This window comes from Arvicola amphibius, chromosome X (assembly GCF_903992535.2).
Source record: "Arvicola amphibius chromosome X, mArvAmp1.2, whole genome shotgun sequence".
Taxonomy (NCBI): domain Eukaryota; kingdom Metazoa; phylum Chordata; class Mammalia; order Rodentia; family Cricetidae; genus Arvicola; species Arvicola amphibius.
In genome coordinates this window covers 27040032-27060365 of record NC_052065.1, presented here as the reverse complement: position 1 = coordinate 27060365, position 20334 = coordinate 27040032, and the positions used below count along the sequence as shown (strand labels likewise).

General features: G+C 38.1%; 1 protein-coding gene across 6 annotated transcripts in view; it reads right to left on the bottom strand.

The window, feature by feature from the left end:
* Positions 1 to 2813: 2813 nt before the first annotated feature.
* Positions 2814 to 20334, bottom strand: part of Usp9x (ubiquitin specific peptidase 9 X-linked) — a 137754-nt gene continuing 120233 nt past the window's right edge. For 4 of the 6 annotated variants that reach the window (XM_038315968.1, XM_038315972.1, XM_038315970.1 and 1 more), the window contains 10 exons: positions 19406 to 19529; positions 18024 to 18249; positions 16824 to 16953; positions 14440 to 14625; positions 13836 to 14056; positions 13660 to 13748; positions 10511 to 10667; positions 9852 to 10112; positions 8395 to 8490; positions 2814 to 6738 (listed from right to left, as the gene is read on the bottom strand). In XM_038315968.1, coding sequence (XP_038171896.1) covers positions 6601 to 6738; positions 8395 to 8490; positions 9852 to 10112; positions 10511 to 10667; positions 13660 to 13748; positions 13836 to 14056; positions 14440 to 14625; positions 16824 to 16953; positions 18024 to 18249; positions 19406 to 19529 — 1628 coding nt within the window. In that variant the 3' untranslated portion in view covers positions 2814 to 6600. The remainder of the gene's footprint in view (positions 6739 to 8394; positions 8491 to 9851; positions 10113 to 10510; positions 10668 to 13659; positions 13749 to 13835; positions 14057 to 14439; positions 14626 to 16823; positions 16954 to 18023; positions 18250 to 19405; positions 19530 to 20334) is intronic. The other 2 variants (XM_038315973.1, XM_038315974.1) reach the window with 1 other exon arrangement.

Here is a 20334-nt window from a genome sequence, read left to right as displayed (position 1 = left end):
GACATCAGTATTTAATAAAGATTCAGGTGACATTAAATCTTCTTTGGATTCTAGCTATGTGTGTGTATATACTTATAACGTTTTGTGACAGTGTCTTAACACTTTGGCCCAGAACTCACCCCGACTTCCTCCTGCTTCAGCTTCCTATGTGGTGGAACTACACTACAGATGTGAACCACCCCACCTACCCAGCTTTGCAGTTTTTTCAAGACAGGGCTTCTCTGTATAATAGCCCTCGTTGTCCTGGAACTCACTCTGTAAACCAGGCTGGACTCGAACTCACAGATCCAACTGCATCTGCCTTCTTGGTGCTGGGATTAAAGGCATGCTCCACCATTGCATAGCCCACCCAGCTTTTAGTCCATTCTGCAATTTAAAAACACTTAGTGGCTCAGAGGGTAAAGGTACTTGATGCCAAGTCTGGTGATCTGAGTTCAGTTCTTAGCATCCACATGGTATCAGAGAACTTTTCTCTGACCTCCCCAGTAGCATGTATGTACCCCTTCCCCATCATACACTGTAATAAATGTCAGGGTCTATTACAGAAGTTTGGCTTTCTTGGAATGCACCTTGTAGGCTGGCTTCAACATCCTAAGAGATCCACCTGCTTATGCCTCCTGAGCGTTTGGATTAAAGGTGTGTACCAATGAAGGCTTCTACCATCCTTAATTAAAACAGGGTCTCTGGATGACCTGTACGGTAGGCTGACTAGCCAGAGAATCCCAGGGATATGCCTCTTTACCTACCTAGTATTGGTGTTCCAAGTGTGGGTTCTGCAATTTAGCTAAAGTCCTAGTGCTTGCAGTCAAGTCAGCACTGTGGTAACTGAACCATTTCCCCAGACTTTAATTCAGTACCTTTATGAATCTAGTGTATGCTTTTCTTTGGGCATGGTAGAACATCCAAAAAAACTCTCCTGAGCTCCTAAGTTGGTTATTCAATGCTCCAATAACTAGGAAAGGAATGGGTGAGAACACAGCAGTTAAAAATGGCAAGAAACCAGATGGGTTCTTCTTCTTCCTTTTTTTTTTTTTTTCGAGACAGGGTTTCCCTGTAGTTTCTAGAGCCTGTCCTGGATCTAGCTCTTGTAGACCAGGTTGGCCTCGAACTCAGAGATCCGCCTGCCTCTGCTGAGATTAAAGGCGTGTGCCACCACCACCCGGCACCAGATGGAGATTAAAGGTGTGCGCCACCACCACCCGGCACCAGATGGGTTATCAAGTCTGTGAAAGTGGTTTGCCCCCTCTTGACTGGTATCTTACTGACTTGGTCAGACATGCTATGTTCTAAAGCATTAAGAAACAGTCAGGTACCATTGTACCTCAGTTGAAATGCTTCCCACTCCACTCAATGTCTTTTTAAAATATGTCTGAAACATTTTGTAATGGTTGAATTTTTAAGATACAGATGGCTTATACAGTGCTAGCTTGACTAGTATGTGGCAGGATCTATCCAGCACAAAACCCAAAACCTACCTTAAAGTCAAATACAAGGGGTCATTACAAATATAGAATTATTCAGACTGTGCATATGTCATATGATGATTTGTTTTTTTAAAATATTTATTATGTATACAATATTCTATGTAGATGCCTGCAGGCCAGAAGAGGGCACCAGACCTCATTACAGATGGTTGTGAGCCACCATGTGGTTGCTGGGAATTGAACTCAGGACCTTTAGAGAGCAGGCAACGCTCTTAACCACTGAGCCATCTCTCCAGCCCCGATGATTTGTGTTTAAAGTAGGGTCTCATTCCAAAGATATCTCATATATGAACGTAACTCTCTAGCCCCTGATGCTGAACACTTGTCTAATATTTAGCTAAGGGACATTAAAATTCAAATAGAAATGGTCAAACTAATTAGTTTCCCAAAAAGAGTTTAATATTTGATTTGGTTTTATATAGTTCTGAAACAGGGTCTTTTATAGTCCAGGCTGGCCTCAAATTTAGTAGTTGAAGATGACCTTTAACTGGTCTTCCCCTTAAGTGGTAGGTTCATAAGCATACCACAATACTTTGCAAATTTTTTTAAAAAAATGGAGCAGGAAGGATGGAACCAGAAAATCATATATACCTGGAACTTTGGAGGCTTTGACAAAAGGTCATAGTCTGAGTTAGAATGAATTAGAGTGAATTCCAGACCAGCCCGAGTTACAGGCTATGTTTCAATAAAAATCAAATGTGAGGAATATTTAAAATGCCCTTCTTTAGCAGTAATCCTTAAAGTATCCCAACTTTGGGGAAATATCAATAGGTTTTGCAGAAGTCAAACGTATTTTTTCAGATATTGAAAATGAACAGATGAAATACTAAAGAGAATTTTCATATTAACTGAACCCCTCAAAACAGGCGAGTTTTCAGATTTAAAATCAAGACAGGCAGTGGTGATGCACACACAGGTGGTGCCTGTAATCCCAGCACTTGGGAGGCAGATGAATCTCTTGAGTTTGAGGCCAGCCTGATCTACACAGAGGTAGTTCTACGACAGACAGTGCTGTTACACAGAAAAACCAAAAAGAAAACAAAAACCCAGAAATAAACCAAAAACACCCCACAAACCCAAAACAAAAACCGTATGTTCAGCTGCTTAGACACGAACATGTTGGATCTATAGACCTTCTATAATAAATGTTTATAATCATTTCCCTTAAAAAAATTTCAAGGGCCAGGAATGTGGCTCAGTGACATGCCTATGTTGGAGGCCCTGTATTCCATCCCCAGCAATACAGGGGGGGGGGGGGACGACGATGGGATGGGGGACTAGGCTTTAGATCTTAGAAACTGTATTTTAATAAATAAAAGAAAACCAAAATTTAATTTATAAAGTTTTATTTTTGTATATGTGCTAGATCTTACGAACTGCGGACAATCTTTTATGTCAGTCTGTTGGCTTGTAAAAGGCTAAGAAGTATGTGAGATTTGGGTGGTGAAATTTCCTTTTGGGAACCCCAATTCCAAAATAAAAAAAAATTGCACTCCTTAGTGACTTTAAAATGTGGTTCACCTTTCCCCACTTACACCCGTAAGCTTTGAGGACAAGTGCTACATACTTCTGCAAACACAAAATAATAGAAATACAATCGGCAGCAAGTTCTTAATACATTCAGCACTTCTGTAGTGATTTATCATACCAAAGCCTCATTTTCAATATGCAACACTCATGTAGGTGAGGGACCAAATCTGGTTGGGCCCTATGACGAAACCAGTACCAAGAACGGTTTTGTTGGTAACATAAAAGCTGGGGCAAAGGGGTACTGCTTTCCTTTATCAGCAGTCTGTATGTCCTCGTACCTTCAAACTAGAAATCAAAGCTGGGCACTTATCACAAAAAGGCAATTTTCTAAAATTCTAAATAAGGCAGGATATAGCCACCAAATTAACCACAAAATTTGACAAAGTAAAATAGTCCATGGGAGAACATAACCTGGAAAAATACTAATAAAAACCCGAAGAACTATTCCAAAGTAGTCACCTGAATATTCACAGACTGTTACTTTCCTTTACAAAAGTAATTCAAATAAAAAAGGCTCCTCATTATTTTAACCAATGAGGATTAAAGATTTGTTATTGTTCACTAATAAAAGTTAATCATGAAAATAGAAAACATTTGAATAATTCTAGGTCTGTATAAGTATAGCTGAGACAAAAAAGCTGGGAAATCATCACTGAGAAAAATCAATAAAAAGAAATAAAGTCCAAATATGATTATGTTTGTATTTCTGCCTCTGTGATGCTGAACATGAGAAGTCAGTTGGTGGAGGGGTTAGAAACAGCAGCAATATGGTGTTTACCAAGTTGTACACGGAAATACTTAGATCCGAAGATGTAACACCCCAATTCACACAGTTTGACAACTAAAATCTTTTCAGTCTTTACGTTAACAGATTCTACAGTCTTCAATAGAATAATCATGCCACTTAGAAACATGGGAGTATTTCAAAGGAATACTAGTGACCTGCAACAAACATTTAAAGGAGGAAACATATGGCTCAAAAGAATCAGTTGAGAGAATCAAATAATTTTTAGGCACTTTAAGACTTGAAATTTAAAATGTGCCATTTATGTTTTAAAGACCTCAAAATCACCACTAAGTTGGTCTTACAATAACATGCATCTTAAAATTTTCGGTTATACATTAATGCTTAAAGAGTTAAACATAGAAAATAATTTTCATAAACTAAAAAATAACTCTGTTCAGTTTCCCTAACTCAAGGTCACAACACAGACTGACTCTTCCTCAAATGGAGGGAAACATGACTCATAAGCCCTCACTAGGAATTGGTGGACTTATACACTCAAAGCAACTAATGGGGAGGGGGGAATCCCTCCAAAACTAAAAATTCACAGCCTTTGAAAATGTCAAGTTTTCTCTTATCTAGGAAGTCACTAAGTTTTATGTATTTCATAATTTCATTAAGGAGCAGAAAATGACAAGGTTGTCTGTCAGATGGTAAGATAACTAGTACCAGTAACTTATCCAAACAAAACTAACCTACTTTACTATATGAGAAACTTTGAAAACTTCCAGTTGGAAAGGCAAACACTGTATACAACACCTTTGCTCAAACTTCAATTCAGGCTGGAGGTACAGCTCAGTGGCAGAGCACTTGCCTGGAGTGCTTGAGGCCCTGGATCCCTAGCTCCACAAAAACCAAAATACAAGCAAATTCTGATGTAAACAGAATCTACGGTAGAGTCAAAAGCTGCTAAAATTACAAGAAGCGTAGAAGCAGGACTGGAATACTGTGAATAAGATACCCGAAGCCTTTATCTTAAATACTGCCCCTTTTAAATCATAAAGTAAGATAAATGCTCAATTTTGAATCTGCTTTGAACAGTGTCAACTATAGCCTTTCAGCATTTTTCTATCAACTGAAATGTAAAAAATACAACCAAGCTTGTGCTCATTAAATACACAGGTATATAAAAAAATACAAAAAGTACAAGATTGATTGTTAGAGGAACTTTTACAACATCAACATCCTGTTCTCCAAGTCTTTTAGTAAAGAGCCAATCTTTCTGTGCACAAAATATGCAGGAGAGAGGGGAGAGAGAGGGGAGAGGGGGAGAGAGAGACAGGAGAGAGAGAGAGAGACAGGAGAGAGAGAGAGACAGACAGAGAGAGAAAGAAAAGGTACCAAAACCCCCAAACACACCACAGGACAAAAAGTTCTTCTTAAATCAAATTCTATTTGCGAATTCAGCAAAATAATTTCTATAAAATAAAACAGCAAAATATTTAAATAGGGTGGGTTGTATCTGTTTGCAGGGGTATTTGGTTTTAGACAGTTTCCAAAAATTACACACAATCAAGTCACCAATTCTCTTTAAAATACAGTTTTAACTGATGAATTAATTCAAATTGTTTATTCTAAAATTGTGATACTTCAATTATATTAACAACCAGTAATTTTTTTATTTTTAAATTAGACCCTGCTTTGAATGTTAAAATTTTTGGAATGGAACAGGAGCTAGGACAATTCTTGCTTTCAAGTAAAATTATGACTGAGCAGAGAATCAGTCAGACATCTTGGTGCAGAGGTACTCAAAAGACTGTGGGGTTCTGACTTCTGAATCACTGGGGTCCAGCAGAGGACAGTTTGAGAAGAGTCACTTAGTAAGCTCTACCAAAGAACAAAACAAGCACACCAGATACAGTCTTCTACTAGGCTCCAGCCAGCATCCTGGCATAGCAAATTTTTGCAGTTTTGTTTTAAACCTTTCAAAATTCCCACCACTAAATTGATAAATTTGTGTTCTTCATTCCACCCAGAGATCTGCACTGTCAAACACGAGAAGGAACACATGTGCAATTGAGAACTGCCTGCTTACCACAGTTCTCCCCTCAGCCTGTATTTTATAGTCTAGGGTTTAAGAAGGAAAGCTCCAGGCAATGCAGTCTCCATGTCAGGATAACTGCAGTCATTATGGTAATATTTCCTCATTGGCTACACTAACTTGTGTGAAGCCATGCTAAATGTTACAGCATATCTATAGCTTCAAAGTGATTAACCTAACATCAGAATAAAAAGGCAATGAAAAAGATCTAGAAACATAGTACATCACCAATTTTCCACGTCAACCAAATAATTAAAGGTAACCAGCTTTACACTGCTCATAGTAAAATTGATTCCAGTGGCAAAGAATGAACACGAAAACTATTGGTGTGACATGAATGGGCTGTTTTGTTGCTGTTAACTTTGTTTTTGTAAAGGAGGTGATCCAACTGCCACAAGGTAGGCAACACTGGCTGCAGAGTGCAGTGGGTATAACAAGAAAATGTAGTTTTTGTAGATCTGTGAGTCTCATCAAGGAAAAAAAACTTTAAGAATTAACAGTCAAACATTAATATACTATATACACCTTTGCCATTTACACATTAGCATCAGGCCATTTATTACAAAACACTATACACTTTCCACTGCAGGCGGGTTATATATTGACAGCATATTTCTGCAGATAAGACAGTGAATAAACTTTCCAATCCATGTTGATTAGGAATAGTTTTTTCTAGTTTTAAATATTAGCCAGACACAGAAAAAAGTTGGACTGTAAGGCCTGGGTGCACAGTCTTGATGGAACCAGTTAATATGTGCATTTCACTGATCCTTGGTTTGAGGTGGGGACACTTCTTCACTGCCTTCATAATTTTCTTGTGCTCGTTGGCCAGTTCTCTGAGGGTTATTCATGTGATGTGCTGCTGGGCCTGTATATGGCTGTCCATGCACATGGTTATTCTGAAAGAGAAAAAAAAAAATCTGTGCATTACAACTTTTCCATGGCTGGATCAGACTATGTATCGGTTATACAGAGGATGAAAGGTTGGTTCCCAGCACCCATGCTAGGTGGCTTATAACTGGCATAACTCCAGTTATAAGATGTGACACACCTGAGTCTCTCCAACTGATACTCCCTGGCATATATGCACAATACCATAATTAAACGTGGTAAAATAAATCTAGGAAGAACCCAATCTTTCCAATAGCAAGCACAGTTTAAAACCGTGAGTTGAAATTGTTGTGAATGTAAACATGTATCTTTTTTTTTTTTTTTAAACATGTATCTTATTCTTAGGATTTAACCTTTAAATACACCTGCCTGATAATGGAAACTGGTAAAAAAAGAAAAACCTTATGGGCAAATACAAACCTCAGGACCCTAAAGATTAAATGACTTGGTTAAGTCTGAAACAATATTTGTTCAAAGTGATTTTTAGTGTCACATACATAAATTTAGGGACTAGAGACAGCTCAAAAAATTAAATTTTATTATTAGTCTATGTGTATATTATAATACATATGGGAAGGTCAGAGGACAGCTTGAAGGAGTTATTTTCTCCTACTATAACAGTCCTAGGTACTGAACTCAGGTGGGGCTTGTATGACAAGGTGTCTCTGCTTAACAGTCCTGGTTGCCCTGGAACTCACTTTGTAGATCATACTGACCTCGAATTCACTAATAGCCACCTGTGTCTGTCTCCCAAGTGCTGGGATTAAAGGTTTGCAAGATAGGGTCTTAATATGTAGCCCTGGCTGGTCACAATCTCAGAGATCTGCCTATCTCTGTCTCATGAGTGCTGGGATTAAAGGCTAAGTCATCTATTCTTGGTGAGTTCTGGCACTCTACACCATGCTAGGAAGCTGGTGTCCATTGTGTACTACTGTCAACTCTAAACATTTGATTTGGTCACATCTACGTTTTAGGAATGTTCTCAGTTAGGATATTATTTCTCTAACTACTTTTATAATTTTACAGTTATAATCACCTGTAGAAATATGTCAAATTCCTCCCCCATAATTTCTACTGTCAATGAAATTCCAGGCTAATTAAGCAACATTATTTAACTGCCATATCTCTGTGTTTTCAGAATCTACTTATAGACTTAGCCTAACAAGTGTTATCATAATCCTTCACACTAAGCAATGATTATTTTATGCTGAGAATCATGCAGTTTTACTCACTCTATACTAGTACAAGACATATATATTTGGTAAGGGAACGACATCACTGGGGCAAGTAAAATTTGCACCATGACCACATTACAACCATTCTTCTGATCATGTACCCAGAGTTAGTTCAGATAATCTATGAATTCAGTCATGGAAAAGCCATCCTTTACAACTAAACATGAAATTGGCTTTAGAGCAGTGGTTCTCAATCAGTGGGTTGCAACCCCTGGGGGTGGTCTGAATGACCTCTGACAGGGGTCACATATCAGATATTTACATTGCAATTCATAATAGTAGCAAAATTACAGTTATAAAGTAGCAACGACAATAATTTTATGGTTGTCGGTCACCACAACAAAAGGAACTGTATTAAAAGGTTGCAGCATTAGAAAGGTTGAGAACCACTGTAGAGGTTATTAACTCCACTATCTGACTCCTGCTTACCTGCTGATATTGAGATCCAGGGGAATGAGGGTATAATGGGGCATCTTCTGGTGGAGGTGATTCATGCTCATCTGGGGCATCTTGGTCATCTGGTTCCTAATATCAAAGAAAAAGAATTACATAGGCAACATCAAACTCACTTCCAACTCTGTTGACGCAGTAACAACTTTTAAAAACTGTTTATAACTTCTGCAATCTAAGGTTTAGGGACCCTCCCCAGTCACTGAGGGGGTGGAATACTATAAAGAGTCAGAGGAACAGGATGTCTGTTGTGAGACTCCATCTCCTATAAATGCCAGGGAAGCCACACACATGGCTGTCTAAACAAGGACATCGATAGGTGTTAACATGGAAGGAGGAAAGTTCATGAGATTTTAAGCCTAGACAGAGAACTATAGGTAAACAATGAATGCTGAAAGCAGGAAAATTATATCCCCTAGGGAAGAATCCCCTAATTATCATTCCTAAGGTAATAAACATGTAAGTAACTTTATACACACTGAACACGTTATTTATACATTAAGAATATAGATATATACAACATTTAAAGAAAAAGAAGCCATGAATCTAAGAAAGAGCAAGGGGTTGTGTGGGAATAACTAAAAGGGGGAAATAATGCGGTTATATTTTAATTTGAAAAAAATCTCCACATGTGCTATGGTTCATATTCACATACATACAGAGTAAATGAATGATGTTAAAGGAAGAAGAGGATGGAGATAGAGAGATGACTCAGAGTAAAGAGCACTTGCTGTTCTTCTAGAGGACCAAATTTCAATTTTTTTTTTTTTTTTAAATTTTTAAATTTTTTTTTTTGGTGGTTTTTCGAGACAGGGTTTCTCTGCAGCTTTGGAGGCCATCCTGGAACTAGCTCTGGTAGACCAGGCTGGTCTCGAACTCACAGAGATCTGCCTATCTCTGCCTCCCGAGTGCTGGGATTAAATGCATGGCGCCACCACCGCCCAGCCAGTTCAAGTCTTTTTTTTTTTTTTTTTCCTTTTTCTTTCTTTTTGGTTGTTTGAGACAGGGTTTCTCTGTTTAACAGTCCTGGCTGTCCAGAGATCCACCTGTCTCTGCCTCCCAAGTGCTGGGATTAAAGGCATGAAATACCACTGCCCGGCCAAAGTTTAAGTTAATATGCAAATGTCAGTTCACAATAACCTGTTGAACTGCAGTTTCAGGGAATCCAATATCCTTTTTTCTGGCCTCCATGGACACCAAGAAGGCACACGGTGCAGACATATATACAGAAAAAACACCCATAAAGATTTAAAAAACAATTAAAATTCATAATTTGGATTCTCTTAGAAGAATTTGAAGTTATAGCACTGTAATTTCTCCAGAGGGAGGAATCCGGATTTATTTATCACTAAATATTACAGCAAGTACAACTTTAGCAAAACCTGTAAGAAACAAAATTATTATTAATATATAACCAGAGCCTAATAAAGAATTACTTTGCTTTCTTCCATTTCTATCTCTTGTAGACTGGTGGCTTTTTTTACCTCCTCAGGACAGAGTTCACAAGCTTTTGCAAGTGTCATCCTAGCACTATGTGATCTCTCCAAGAAATAGCCATTTGATGTTTCATTGCTTTGCACTGGGGGAGACCAATTGTTGTAAGTGTATTGAGGATTGCCAGTGTATGGTCTTCTTTCGAGTTCATCTCCAAGCCATTCCACTGCCCAGGTCCATTTCCTTTTAAGATCTCCATTGCCCTTTAAAAGTAAAACCATATATACACTTAAGAGGATTTGGAATATCTCAAAGAAAATTTAAAATGACCACCACCCCCACAAACTCAGGATTGTTTTTCCCCCCTTGAAATAAAGACTTGCTATGTAGCTCAGGCTGTTGTTGAACCTGTTATCCTCCTGCCTTAGCCTTGAATATTGATTTTATAGATGAACACCCACCAGTCCTGGATTAAAACAAGGTCTTAATGTCATTTTCGCTTATTGTTTCTGGTACTGGGGATTTAACTCCAAGGCTTTGTATATTCTGGGTAAGCAGTATACCACAGAGCCTTATATATATACCATATAGCCTTAGCCTTTAAAACAGGATCTTTAATTCTGATTCAAACTTCTATGAAATTACAAGAAAATACCCTCACCTGCAGGATTTGGTAAGCAACAGGACAACTGCTAAAGAGAGCTACCATACATTTTATACACTGGTATGCTCTTTTTTGATAGTGATTCTTAGAACGCTGGATTGTGTCAAACAGCCCATCTCGGTCATCTGGAATTCCTTTAAGGGCATTATGAATTCTGAAAAACAATCAGAAGATAAAAACTTCTAAAATCTAAGAGAAGTCAACATTTATTGAGTGCTATTACATGTCACCCAGTAAATGCCTGTGAGTTCAGTTGTTTCATACTGGACAGCAAATATTATTATTATTATTATTATTATTATTATTATTTTTTTGGTTTTTCGAGACAGGGTTTCTCTGTGGCTTTGGAGCCTGTCCTGGAACTAGCTCTTGTAGACCAGGCTGGTCTCGAACTCACAGAGATCCGCCTGCCTCTGCCTCCCGAGTGCTGGGATTAAAGGCGTGCGCCACCACCGCCCGGCTAGCAAATATTATTAAACCTTGGAAAAGATGACAAAATAAACAGCTTGCCTAGGGTCATACAGTTGCCAACCAATCTGACTCAAGTCTGTGCATTTAACTTTACTTGTTCAAATTGCTTTTCTTATAAAGTTTAAATACATTACGAGAAGCAAAGTCAAAACACTCAAGAATAACACAAACTTAAAGAAACAAGTTCACTAACTCCATAGTTGAAAATAATTTGCTTTCTTTTTGTCTTTTCCTTTTTAAGAAAGGGTCTCATTATGTAACAAAGAATGGCTTTGACCTCTCAATCTGTCACAGTCTCTCAACTACTGAGATTATGCTTGTACCATCATGCCCAGTGCCTGTTTATTTTGTGTTAGACATTACCTGCCAATAAACAAAATGACATACCTGTAAGACTAAGTAATCATTCAGCCATAAAAAGGAAATAAAATACCAATATATGCTATAATGGTAAATGAACCTTGCAAACATTACACTGAAGGAAAATAAATGCTAAAGGAAAAAATGCTAAATTTTGTAATTACACTTTGGCAAAATGATAGTAATAGGCAAACTCACAGAAGAAAGGAGATTAAAGATCGTCAGGACGGGAAAGGAACAAGAGTATCTAAACAGCTACAGGCTTCTTGCTGTTTGATTTAAGATACTACATATAAATCCTACTTCTCATTTTTTTTTTGAGGGGGAGCGGTGCTGAGGATGAGGGCCGGCACAACCCATGTTAGATAAGCTCTCTGTCAACTAAACCACCCCCAATCCTTACCTTCACTTTTGGAAACTTATATAAAGTGCTAAAACATTACTTTCCACTAATATCAATAGTTTTCCAGATACCATCTTTAAAACAGTATTAGCTTGATGTTGCTTCCTCATGTCTAACAAAGCAAGACACATGGGAAGACATTATGACAAAACTTCCTTCCTTCCTTCCTGGTTTTTGTCAAAACAGGGTTTTTCTGTGCAGCCTTGGATGTCCTTTGTAGACCAGGCTGGCCTCGAACTTACAGAGATTCACCTCTCTCTATGAGATGATTTTCAAGCTTGAGCTAAAATGACTACTCTTTCTCACAGTTAATCCAACTTATTTTCAACATATTATATGCTAAAAAGAGAATTTAGATATGTTTAACTAGAAAGTTACAAAATCTTTTCTATTTTTTGAGAAAGGATCTTGCTATGTAGTCTTGGCTGGCTCAGAACTCAAAGGGATCTGCCTGCCTCTCCACTGGAATGCTGGAATTAAAAGTTCATATATGACATTACTCCCTAAAAGCTATAATCTTTTACACTGTTTTAAGAAGAAAAATACTAGAAGCTAAACTACATTAAAATTATCTCAGGAGTGAAGTATCAATGGTGACAGCTTTGAACATTTTGCCTCCAAGAAAACAGATACTTTGCTTACTGCTATTTTTATAACAGTAATTGTAAATTCTGGCATTTGCAATCTTCCACTAAGACTAAACATTGACATTAAAAAAAAGGTTTAAATTATTTTATGTGTAGATTTAGGAGTGCTTTTCCTGCATTGTATATATATGTACCTGGTACCTTTAGCAGTAAGAGGGTTGTCAGATCCCAGAGAACTGGAGTTACATACAGAGGGTTTTGAATCACTATGTGGGTGTTAGGAACCAAATACGAGTCATCTCAAAAAGATGGCCAACCCATTCTACAGCCCCAAGAATGGATAATCTTAAAAATCAGTACTTAAAGTGCTTTGTTAGCTATCTGTGATCATGAATAAAGTAGCAAATACTTCGAGTTGCCCAGAACTAGCACTTTCCTAGCAGAGGTTGAATAAAGTGACTCTGCCTTGTTTCCCCTTCTAACTCTGAACAAGTTATTTGTTTTTGCTGTTTTAAATGGTGTACAAGCATAGTACTGAAGTGCAGTCTAGTGTTCCTAAGCTGTGATGCATCTTAGAACTGTTTTTTTTTTAATATTTCTTATTGTTTATTTACTTTATTTTATGTGCACTGGTGTGAGGGTGTCAGGTCCCCTGGAACTGTATCTTCAGACAGTTGTGAGCTGCCATGTGGGTGCTGGGAACTGAACCCGGGTCCTCTGGAAGAGCAGTCAGTGCTCTTAACCACTGATCCATCTCTCCAGCCCTTCTTTCTGGTTTTTTGAGACAGGGTTTCTCTGTAGCTTTGGAGCCTGACCTGGAACTAGCTCTTGTAGACCAGACTGGCCTCAAACTCACAGAGATCCACCTGCCTCTGCCTCCCGAGTGCTGGGATCAAGGGCATGCGCCACCACCGCCCAGCAAGAATTGGTTTTCTTTTAATAGGACTAAACACAGGTCATCAGGCAGAAGCTAAGTACCCTCACCTACTTAGTTATTTTGTTGCTCCACCTACGATCTCTCGATCTCTCTCTCGCGCTCTCTCTCTTTTTTGTTTAAGACAAGGCCTCCCTACAGCCCTGGCTAGTTTGGAACTCAGAAATCTGCCTGCCTCGGTCTCCCAAGTGCCGGGATTAAAGATCTGTATTCTCTGTGCCCTCCTCACCTAAGGACTACCTTTGTGTCATGAAGTTAGTTCTAAAGCTAATGTAATCTAAAACTAAAATAATTCTTAGGCTTAAATGAATTCACATGTATACAAATGTCTATTGATGGTTTTCTTCAAGTAAAAAACAATTCAGTTGAATGTTGTTTAAAGTATTTTTACCTGTGAGTCTGCCAGGAGTCTTCAATCAGTAAGATTTGCAAAAGCAGATCCAAATAGGGTCGGAGTTCATAAGTATAGGAATATGCAACCTAGAAATAGGTTAGACACAGTTAATAATGGATAAATGGGTAACAAATCAAGTCATAGAGATTTAGCAATGGTTATGGTTTCTTAACCTGCCAAAGAAGTTCACTGAGGACGGTAGATGAGAACTGAGGATTCTCCCAGCAGCAAAAGCGAAGCAATTTGACGGTCTCATCAGAGTTACTGCAGTCTTCAATAATTTTCTTCACATAACTTGTTCTCACAAATAAAATATCTACCACATTTTGCTGAATTGGCATTATAGGTTGTGATAAGTTAGGATCACCAAAAGGATTTGGAAGAGAAGGATTACCTACAATACAGATTTGTCACCAATGAACAACCAATAAGCTTCTCCACAATAACAATGCAGACTTCTAAGAAAATAGCCCGTGTATATGTTTTAGAAAAATGAGCTGTAAAAGTCAAGTTTCCTAAGCATAACGAAGAAACATAGACTATGCATTACAATGATTAAGTATACTAACATGAAAAACTTTAGAAATTTAACGCAGTAGAAAGCAGAAAAAGACTCATTAATGTGAAAAAAAAAGTACAGAACTTGTAAATACTATAAAATGTTGTAAGCACGGACCTTCCTTCACATCCTTACTTTGTATTTATCTTCAGTATTATATTTAATTTAGTTCTAGATCTCACCCAGAGTATTCAAAACTATTGCCAAGGATACATTACCATTGATAGAAGACTGCATTCTTGAGGAGACATTGCAACAGCGGATTAGCTGTGACACTACTGAGTATAATTTGCCTAATTCAGCATACTGATATTTAATTGGAGGACCAGGACCTTCATCTAAGGACACAAGCATAAAGGTAGCAGGCACACTCAGTTTCAGCAGCTGTGTCTTCTCTGCCACTCCTGCAGTCAAAAGAGACAGGAAACAGGCAGGAGAAAATGGGGAAGAAAAACATTAGGATAGAAAGAACTTTGTGAACCAAATCAGCATTTATTAGCCAGCTTGCTCTGTAGCTTCCATGTCTCAACCTTTTCAGGCTGGAATAACAGGCAAACTATCATATTCCACTCAGCATATACTTTAAGTTGTAAGGATTTGAACTCTTGTACAAGCACTTTAACTGCTGAGCCACCTTTCTAACCCTGGTCTATCACCTCTTTTTTTTTTTTTTTGAGATAGGGCTTCCCTATATAGTCCTAACTCTTCTAGAAGTTATTATGCAGACCAGGTTGGACTCAAATTCAGAGATCTACTTGCATCTGGTATTATGCCTAACCCTTGCCTATCACTTTATAATCAGACACACCGTTCTTACTTGGATTCAGACTTATTTAACTATGATAAGAAATTTACCACTTTAAAAGTTTCCATACAGGGGCTGGAGAGATGGCTCAATGGTTAAGAGCATTGCCTGTTCTTCCAAAGGTCCTGAGTTCAATTCCCAGCAACCACATGGTGGCTCACAACCATCTGTAATGAGGTCTGGTGCCCTCTTCTGGCCTTCAGGCATACACACAGACAGAATATTGTATACATAATAAAACAAAAAAAAGTTTCCATACAAAACAGTGATTATGCTGGGCAGTGGTGGTGCATGCCATTAATCACAGCACTTGGAAGGCAGAGAGAAGCTGAACTGTGAGTTCAAGGCCAGCCTGGTCTCCAAAACTACAGAACCCCCTCACCTCCCTTCCTCTCCCCTCTCTCTCCCCCCCTCACACACACACAAACAAAAAAAAACCCCAGCAATGATAACAAACAAACAAACCAGTGACCATTTGACTATGATTTGACTGAGTATGTAGATACTAGGATAGGGAAAACTCTATAGCCTGGAAAATACAAAGTCTAGATATGAACTAGACTGCAGCCCCTACTAAACTGAGAAACAGGGTGCTGTAGGAAATCTTACAGCCAGTGGTTACCCATCCACCGGGGCGAGGCATCTTATAATATGTAAGCCGATGTAGAGCATGCTTGCGCACTCTCTTTTCCGGCCTCTCTGTTCCGGTTGTAGGGTTCGGTTTCTGATCTCCATTCAAACACAGGATTCTGATTTGTGAATCGACCCATAAATAACTAGCCATCTAGTTCTCAATTCTGAGCTAGTGTGGAATTTCTTTTAAGCGTCCTTCTTCAATAGGGTTCTGGTATGCAGTACAGGCTGGAGATTGCAACCAGAGATAAATGAGAAGTAAATAAATAGGGCCATGAATCAATAAGTACTTCTTGGGTATAGAACTCAAATTTCAATGTAAAAGTTGAGTGCTTTTTAAAAACAATGTTTAAAGAAGTTATTAAAAAACAATTCTTCAAGTTTTTGAACCAGTTCTATAATTAATTATTACAGGACATATATCTTTTGTTCAAGTTAATTAAAATAAACACCAAAATAACAAACTCACAGATCAGTCTGCTTCCCTAGTGCTAAAAATTAAAGATGTGTCCCCACCCTTTAGTGTTGGAATGTCCATGTTTGTGGTAGACAAGTTTTCTCCCCCATCCAATCTTTTGCAACAAATAATGGTAGAAGACAATAGAGCACGATACAGTTCTAGTAGTAACTGAACAAAAATGAACAGGTAATATTAGAAAGAGCAAGTTACTTTGAGAAGGAGAGCTGTCAAACGAGGCAGCCCTGTTCCAGGAATTCAACACCCTCATACAGACAGATATGAATGTAAAACACCAATGTATATAAAATTATATAAAGCAAACAGGGGCTGGAGAGATAGCTCAGTGGCTAAGAGCACTTGCTGCTCTTCCAGAGGTCCTGAGTTCAATTCCCAGCAACCACATGGTGGCTCACAACCATCTGTAATGAGATCTGTCGCGCGGGCATACATGGAGGAAGAATGTTGTTTACATAATAAATAAATCTTTAAAAAAATAAAGCAAACAGATGCAGTATCATCGATTAAGGAGGCAAAACTAATAGAGTCTCAATTATGTTTACCAGAGGTGTTTAAAAAAAAAGCACACAGGAGAAAAGGTTTGATACAAAGAAAAAAAGAAATCCTTATTTCATCATTTGCCCTTTTGAATGACTTATCATTTAACATAATACTTTAACAGAGATTACAAAAATTTCACTTCTTACCTAAATTGGCATACATTACAAACAAGTTGAAATACTGCTGTAAATGACGACCATGTTCTGAAACTTCCCTCCTTAAGAGATTTAGTACTGCTCTTAATAAGTGGTCACTTAAGCTTAAGTTGTCGTAAGCCTGTAAAGGAGAAAACACAAGCTAATAAGGCGTGTGCCGCCACCACCTGGCAATAACTGCATTCTTATAAAAAAGGGGACATGTATGTATATGTTGAACACAAGAATACTTTTTTGGAAAGATTGATCACATGAATTCTATCCATCCTGCCTATCACCATTAGACTGATCCATGGCCATGTGTATGCTAATGCTAGAGAAGAACTTTGCCACTGAGCTATATCCCAAGATCTCTTCTAGCTTTAGCTTCCAAAAGGGTTGAGATTATAGGCCTGTGCCACAAACTATTAAAAGGAATTGATTCTTGGCAAAGGGAATGAAAATCTCAAGTAGGTTTCCTGTTTTTTTCTTTTTCATTTTATTAATTTTGTTTTGAGACAGGGTCTCAATATGTAGAACCTAGGTTGGCTTTCAATTCTCAACCCCCCGCCTGAGCTTCCCAAGATTTATAGGCATGTGCCAACCACACCCAGCTTTTGAGTTATAGATTTTTCACTTTGCTGCAATCAAAAAAAATTGTTCATTAAAAAAATCCACCAAAATGGAAATAGGAAAATCTCACATGGAAACACTATTTTGTAAGCTGGTGAGATGACTCAATGGGTAAAGGAGCTTACCCACCCAAACAGAGGACTAGAAGTTTGATCCCTAGTACCCACATGGTGGAAGGAGAGAATTGACTCCCACAAGTTATCCTTTGGCCTCTACACTTGTGCTGTGGCACATGCACAACATCCCATACATAATAAATGTTTAAAAAGCATACACATACATATAAAAACTTGTAACTTTACAAAAATTCCCTTCTGTGCTAGGGATACAAACTAGAGCACCAGAGTATATTTCAGGAATGCGCTCTACCACCAAATCATACCCTAGGCTACCCATACTTTTTTAAAGGGCAAATAATCACTGCTGCTTTTTATCTAGTAATTTTAATGGAATTCAGGATCAGGCTTTGTTACTATGGTAAACATTTTAAAAAAAAGCATTCAAGTAACTCTTTAACTTCAGGAAAACACATTTGGGAGTGGGGAACACACAAATAATTACAAACAAAGGGACAATTACCTGACTAGAAGGTCCAGGAGATGCAAAAGGTGAAGGACAAGGCCCATCTTGCAAGGAAAAATGTGCAATGAAGACTATAAGTTTAGCAAATGCACCTCTCACTTCTGCACTAGGGCATTCCAAAAGGTATTCAGAAAAACGATTTGAAACATTAAAAAGGACATTGTGAGCAAACCAAAATCGCACATTCTTGCTGTGACGAAGGAGAATACACAATGCATCATACCTAAAACAAAACAAACCACAACTCTAAATTCAGTTCACTTTTCCTACAGTAAAGGGATGGATTGCTAGGAAACAATGGACAGCAAACATCTTTTTTCACTGAAGGCAGCAGCAGTAATGACCACTTCTAGTAGTAACACTAAAATGATTGATATGGAGCTGGGCATGCATGATGATACAAGCCTTTAATCTCAGGTGGATCTGAGTTCTAGGCTAGTTTGGTCTACAGGAGTTCTAGGTTAGATAGATCTACATAGAGAAATCTTGTGGGCATTGGGGGGAGAGACATGAATACTATATGACTTGACCTAGTCTCATGGAATTACAAAATAGGTGAAAGCTTGCATTGGTTACTAAAAAAAAAATTAATAGCCAGGTGGCAATGGTTCCTGGTCTACAGAGTTTCAGGATAGGACAGTCAGAGCTACACATAGAAACCATGTCTCAAAAACCAACAAAACAAAAAACCCCAAAACCCAAAACCAAAACAGATTATTAAATGATGACAAAATCCCTTCTTTCCTTATTGGACTATCTTCTGGATAAGTAAAAAAAAATTATATTTAGTGTGTGTAACTTAAAGGACTATTTGCAAGAATAGGCTCTCTCCTTCCACTATGTGGATTCTGGGGATCAAATTCAGTTTTGTCAGGTTTGGTGGTTAAGAGCTTTTATCCACTGAAACATCACTGGCCCTTAATAAGGAACAATTGCTAACTAGAGATAGCTGGTCAGTAGTGGCACATGTCTTTAGTTCCAGAACTCAGGAGGAAGAGGCAGATGGATCGCTGAGTTTGAGGCCAGCCTGGTCTACAAAGCAAGTTCCAGGATAGCCAGGGTTACTAGAGAAACCCTATCTCAAAGAAAAACAAATCAAACAAACAAAAAAGCCCTCCAAAACAACAACAAAACAAAAACAAACCAAACCCAGAAACCAAAAAAAAAAACACCCCAAGGCATTATGATGGTATCTATATTTTTAACAATTTTTTACACTTAATGTCAAGTATTTTAGTATGATCACTCTCATGATTACTTTTAAAAAAATTCTGCCTTTTAAATTTGAAACAATGATCTTAGGGTTCTGAAAAAATAAAGCACTCTACTAAAGAACCCCACCAAATTTTAAATAAGAATAAAAATCCAAAACAAGGTACCAATCACTGGCAGAGCCACGAACTATTTTCTTTGTGTGAAATCCTGTAGTAAAGAGGAACCTAGCAGCAAGCTGAATACTAATCATAGTGATTTCTTCTGCTTCAGGAGACAGGTGATCTTGCCCTAAGGAAAAAAAAAAAACAAACACATACACATATATTTTAAAAACAATCAAAATTTCTATTCAAGCCCCATTTTCAAACAAGCTTGTACTACTCTGTGTTCTCAATTTATTTTTTTTTTTTTTTTTTTTTTAAATATTTATTTATTATGTATACAATATTCTGTCAGTGTGTGTGCCTGCAGGCCAGAAGAGGGCACCAGACCTCATTACAGATGGATGTGAGCCACCATATGGTTGCCGGGAATTGAACTCAGGACCTTTGGAAGAGCAGGCAGTGCTCTTAACCGCTGAGCCATTTCTCCAGCCCTGTGTTCTCAATTTATTAAAACAATAGAACTCTTCTCAGATTACTTGTAAAATTATACCTCAATTTAGCACAAACAAAAAAAACCCAGCCATGGTAGTGCATCACTTTAATCCCACCATTCAGGAGGTAGATAGAGGCAGGCAGATTTCTGTGAGTACAAGGCCATCCTGGTCAATAAAGTGAATTCTAGAACAGCCAGGATTGTTACACAGAGAAACCCCATCTCAAAAAAACAAAACAAAAAAAAAACCACCTCCCCTCAACCCAAAATCAACCAAATCAAAAAAACCCCAAGGCAGTGTTCCAACTACCATACACAAGGCCCTGGGTTCAAATCCCAGCATCACATTAAAGCACATGGATCTCTGAGTTTGAGGCCAACCTGGTCTCTAGGACAGGCTCCAAAGCTACAGAGAAACCCTGTCTTGGGGAGGGGGGCTACGGGGTGGAGTGAAGTAAAGCTTATTCCTATCAATAAATAAGAATTACTCTATGCT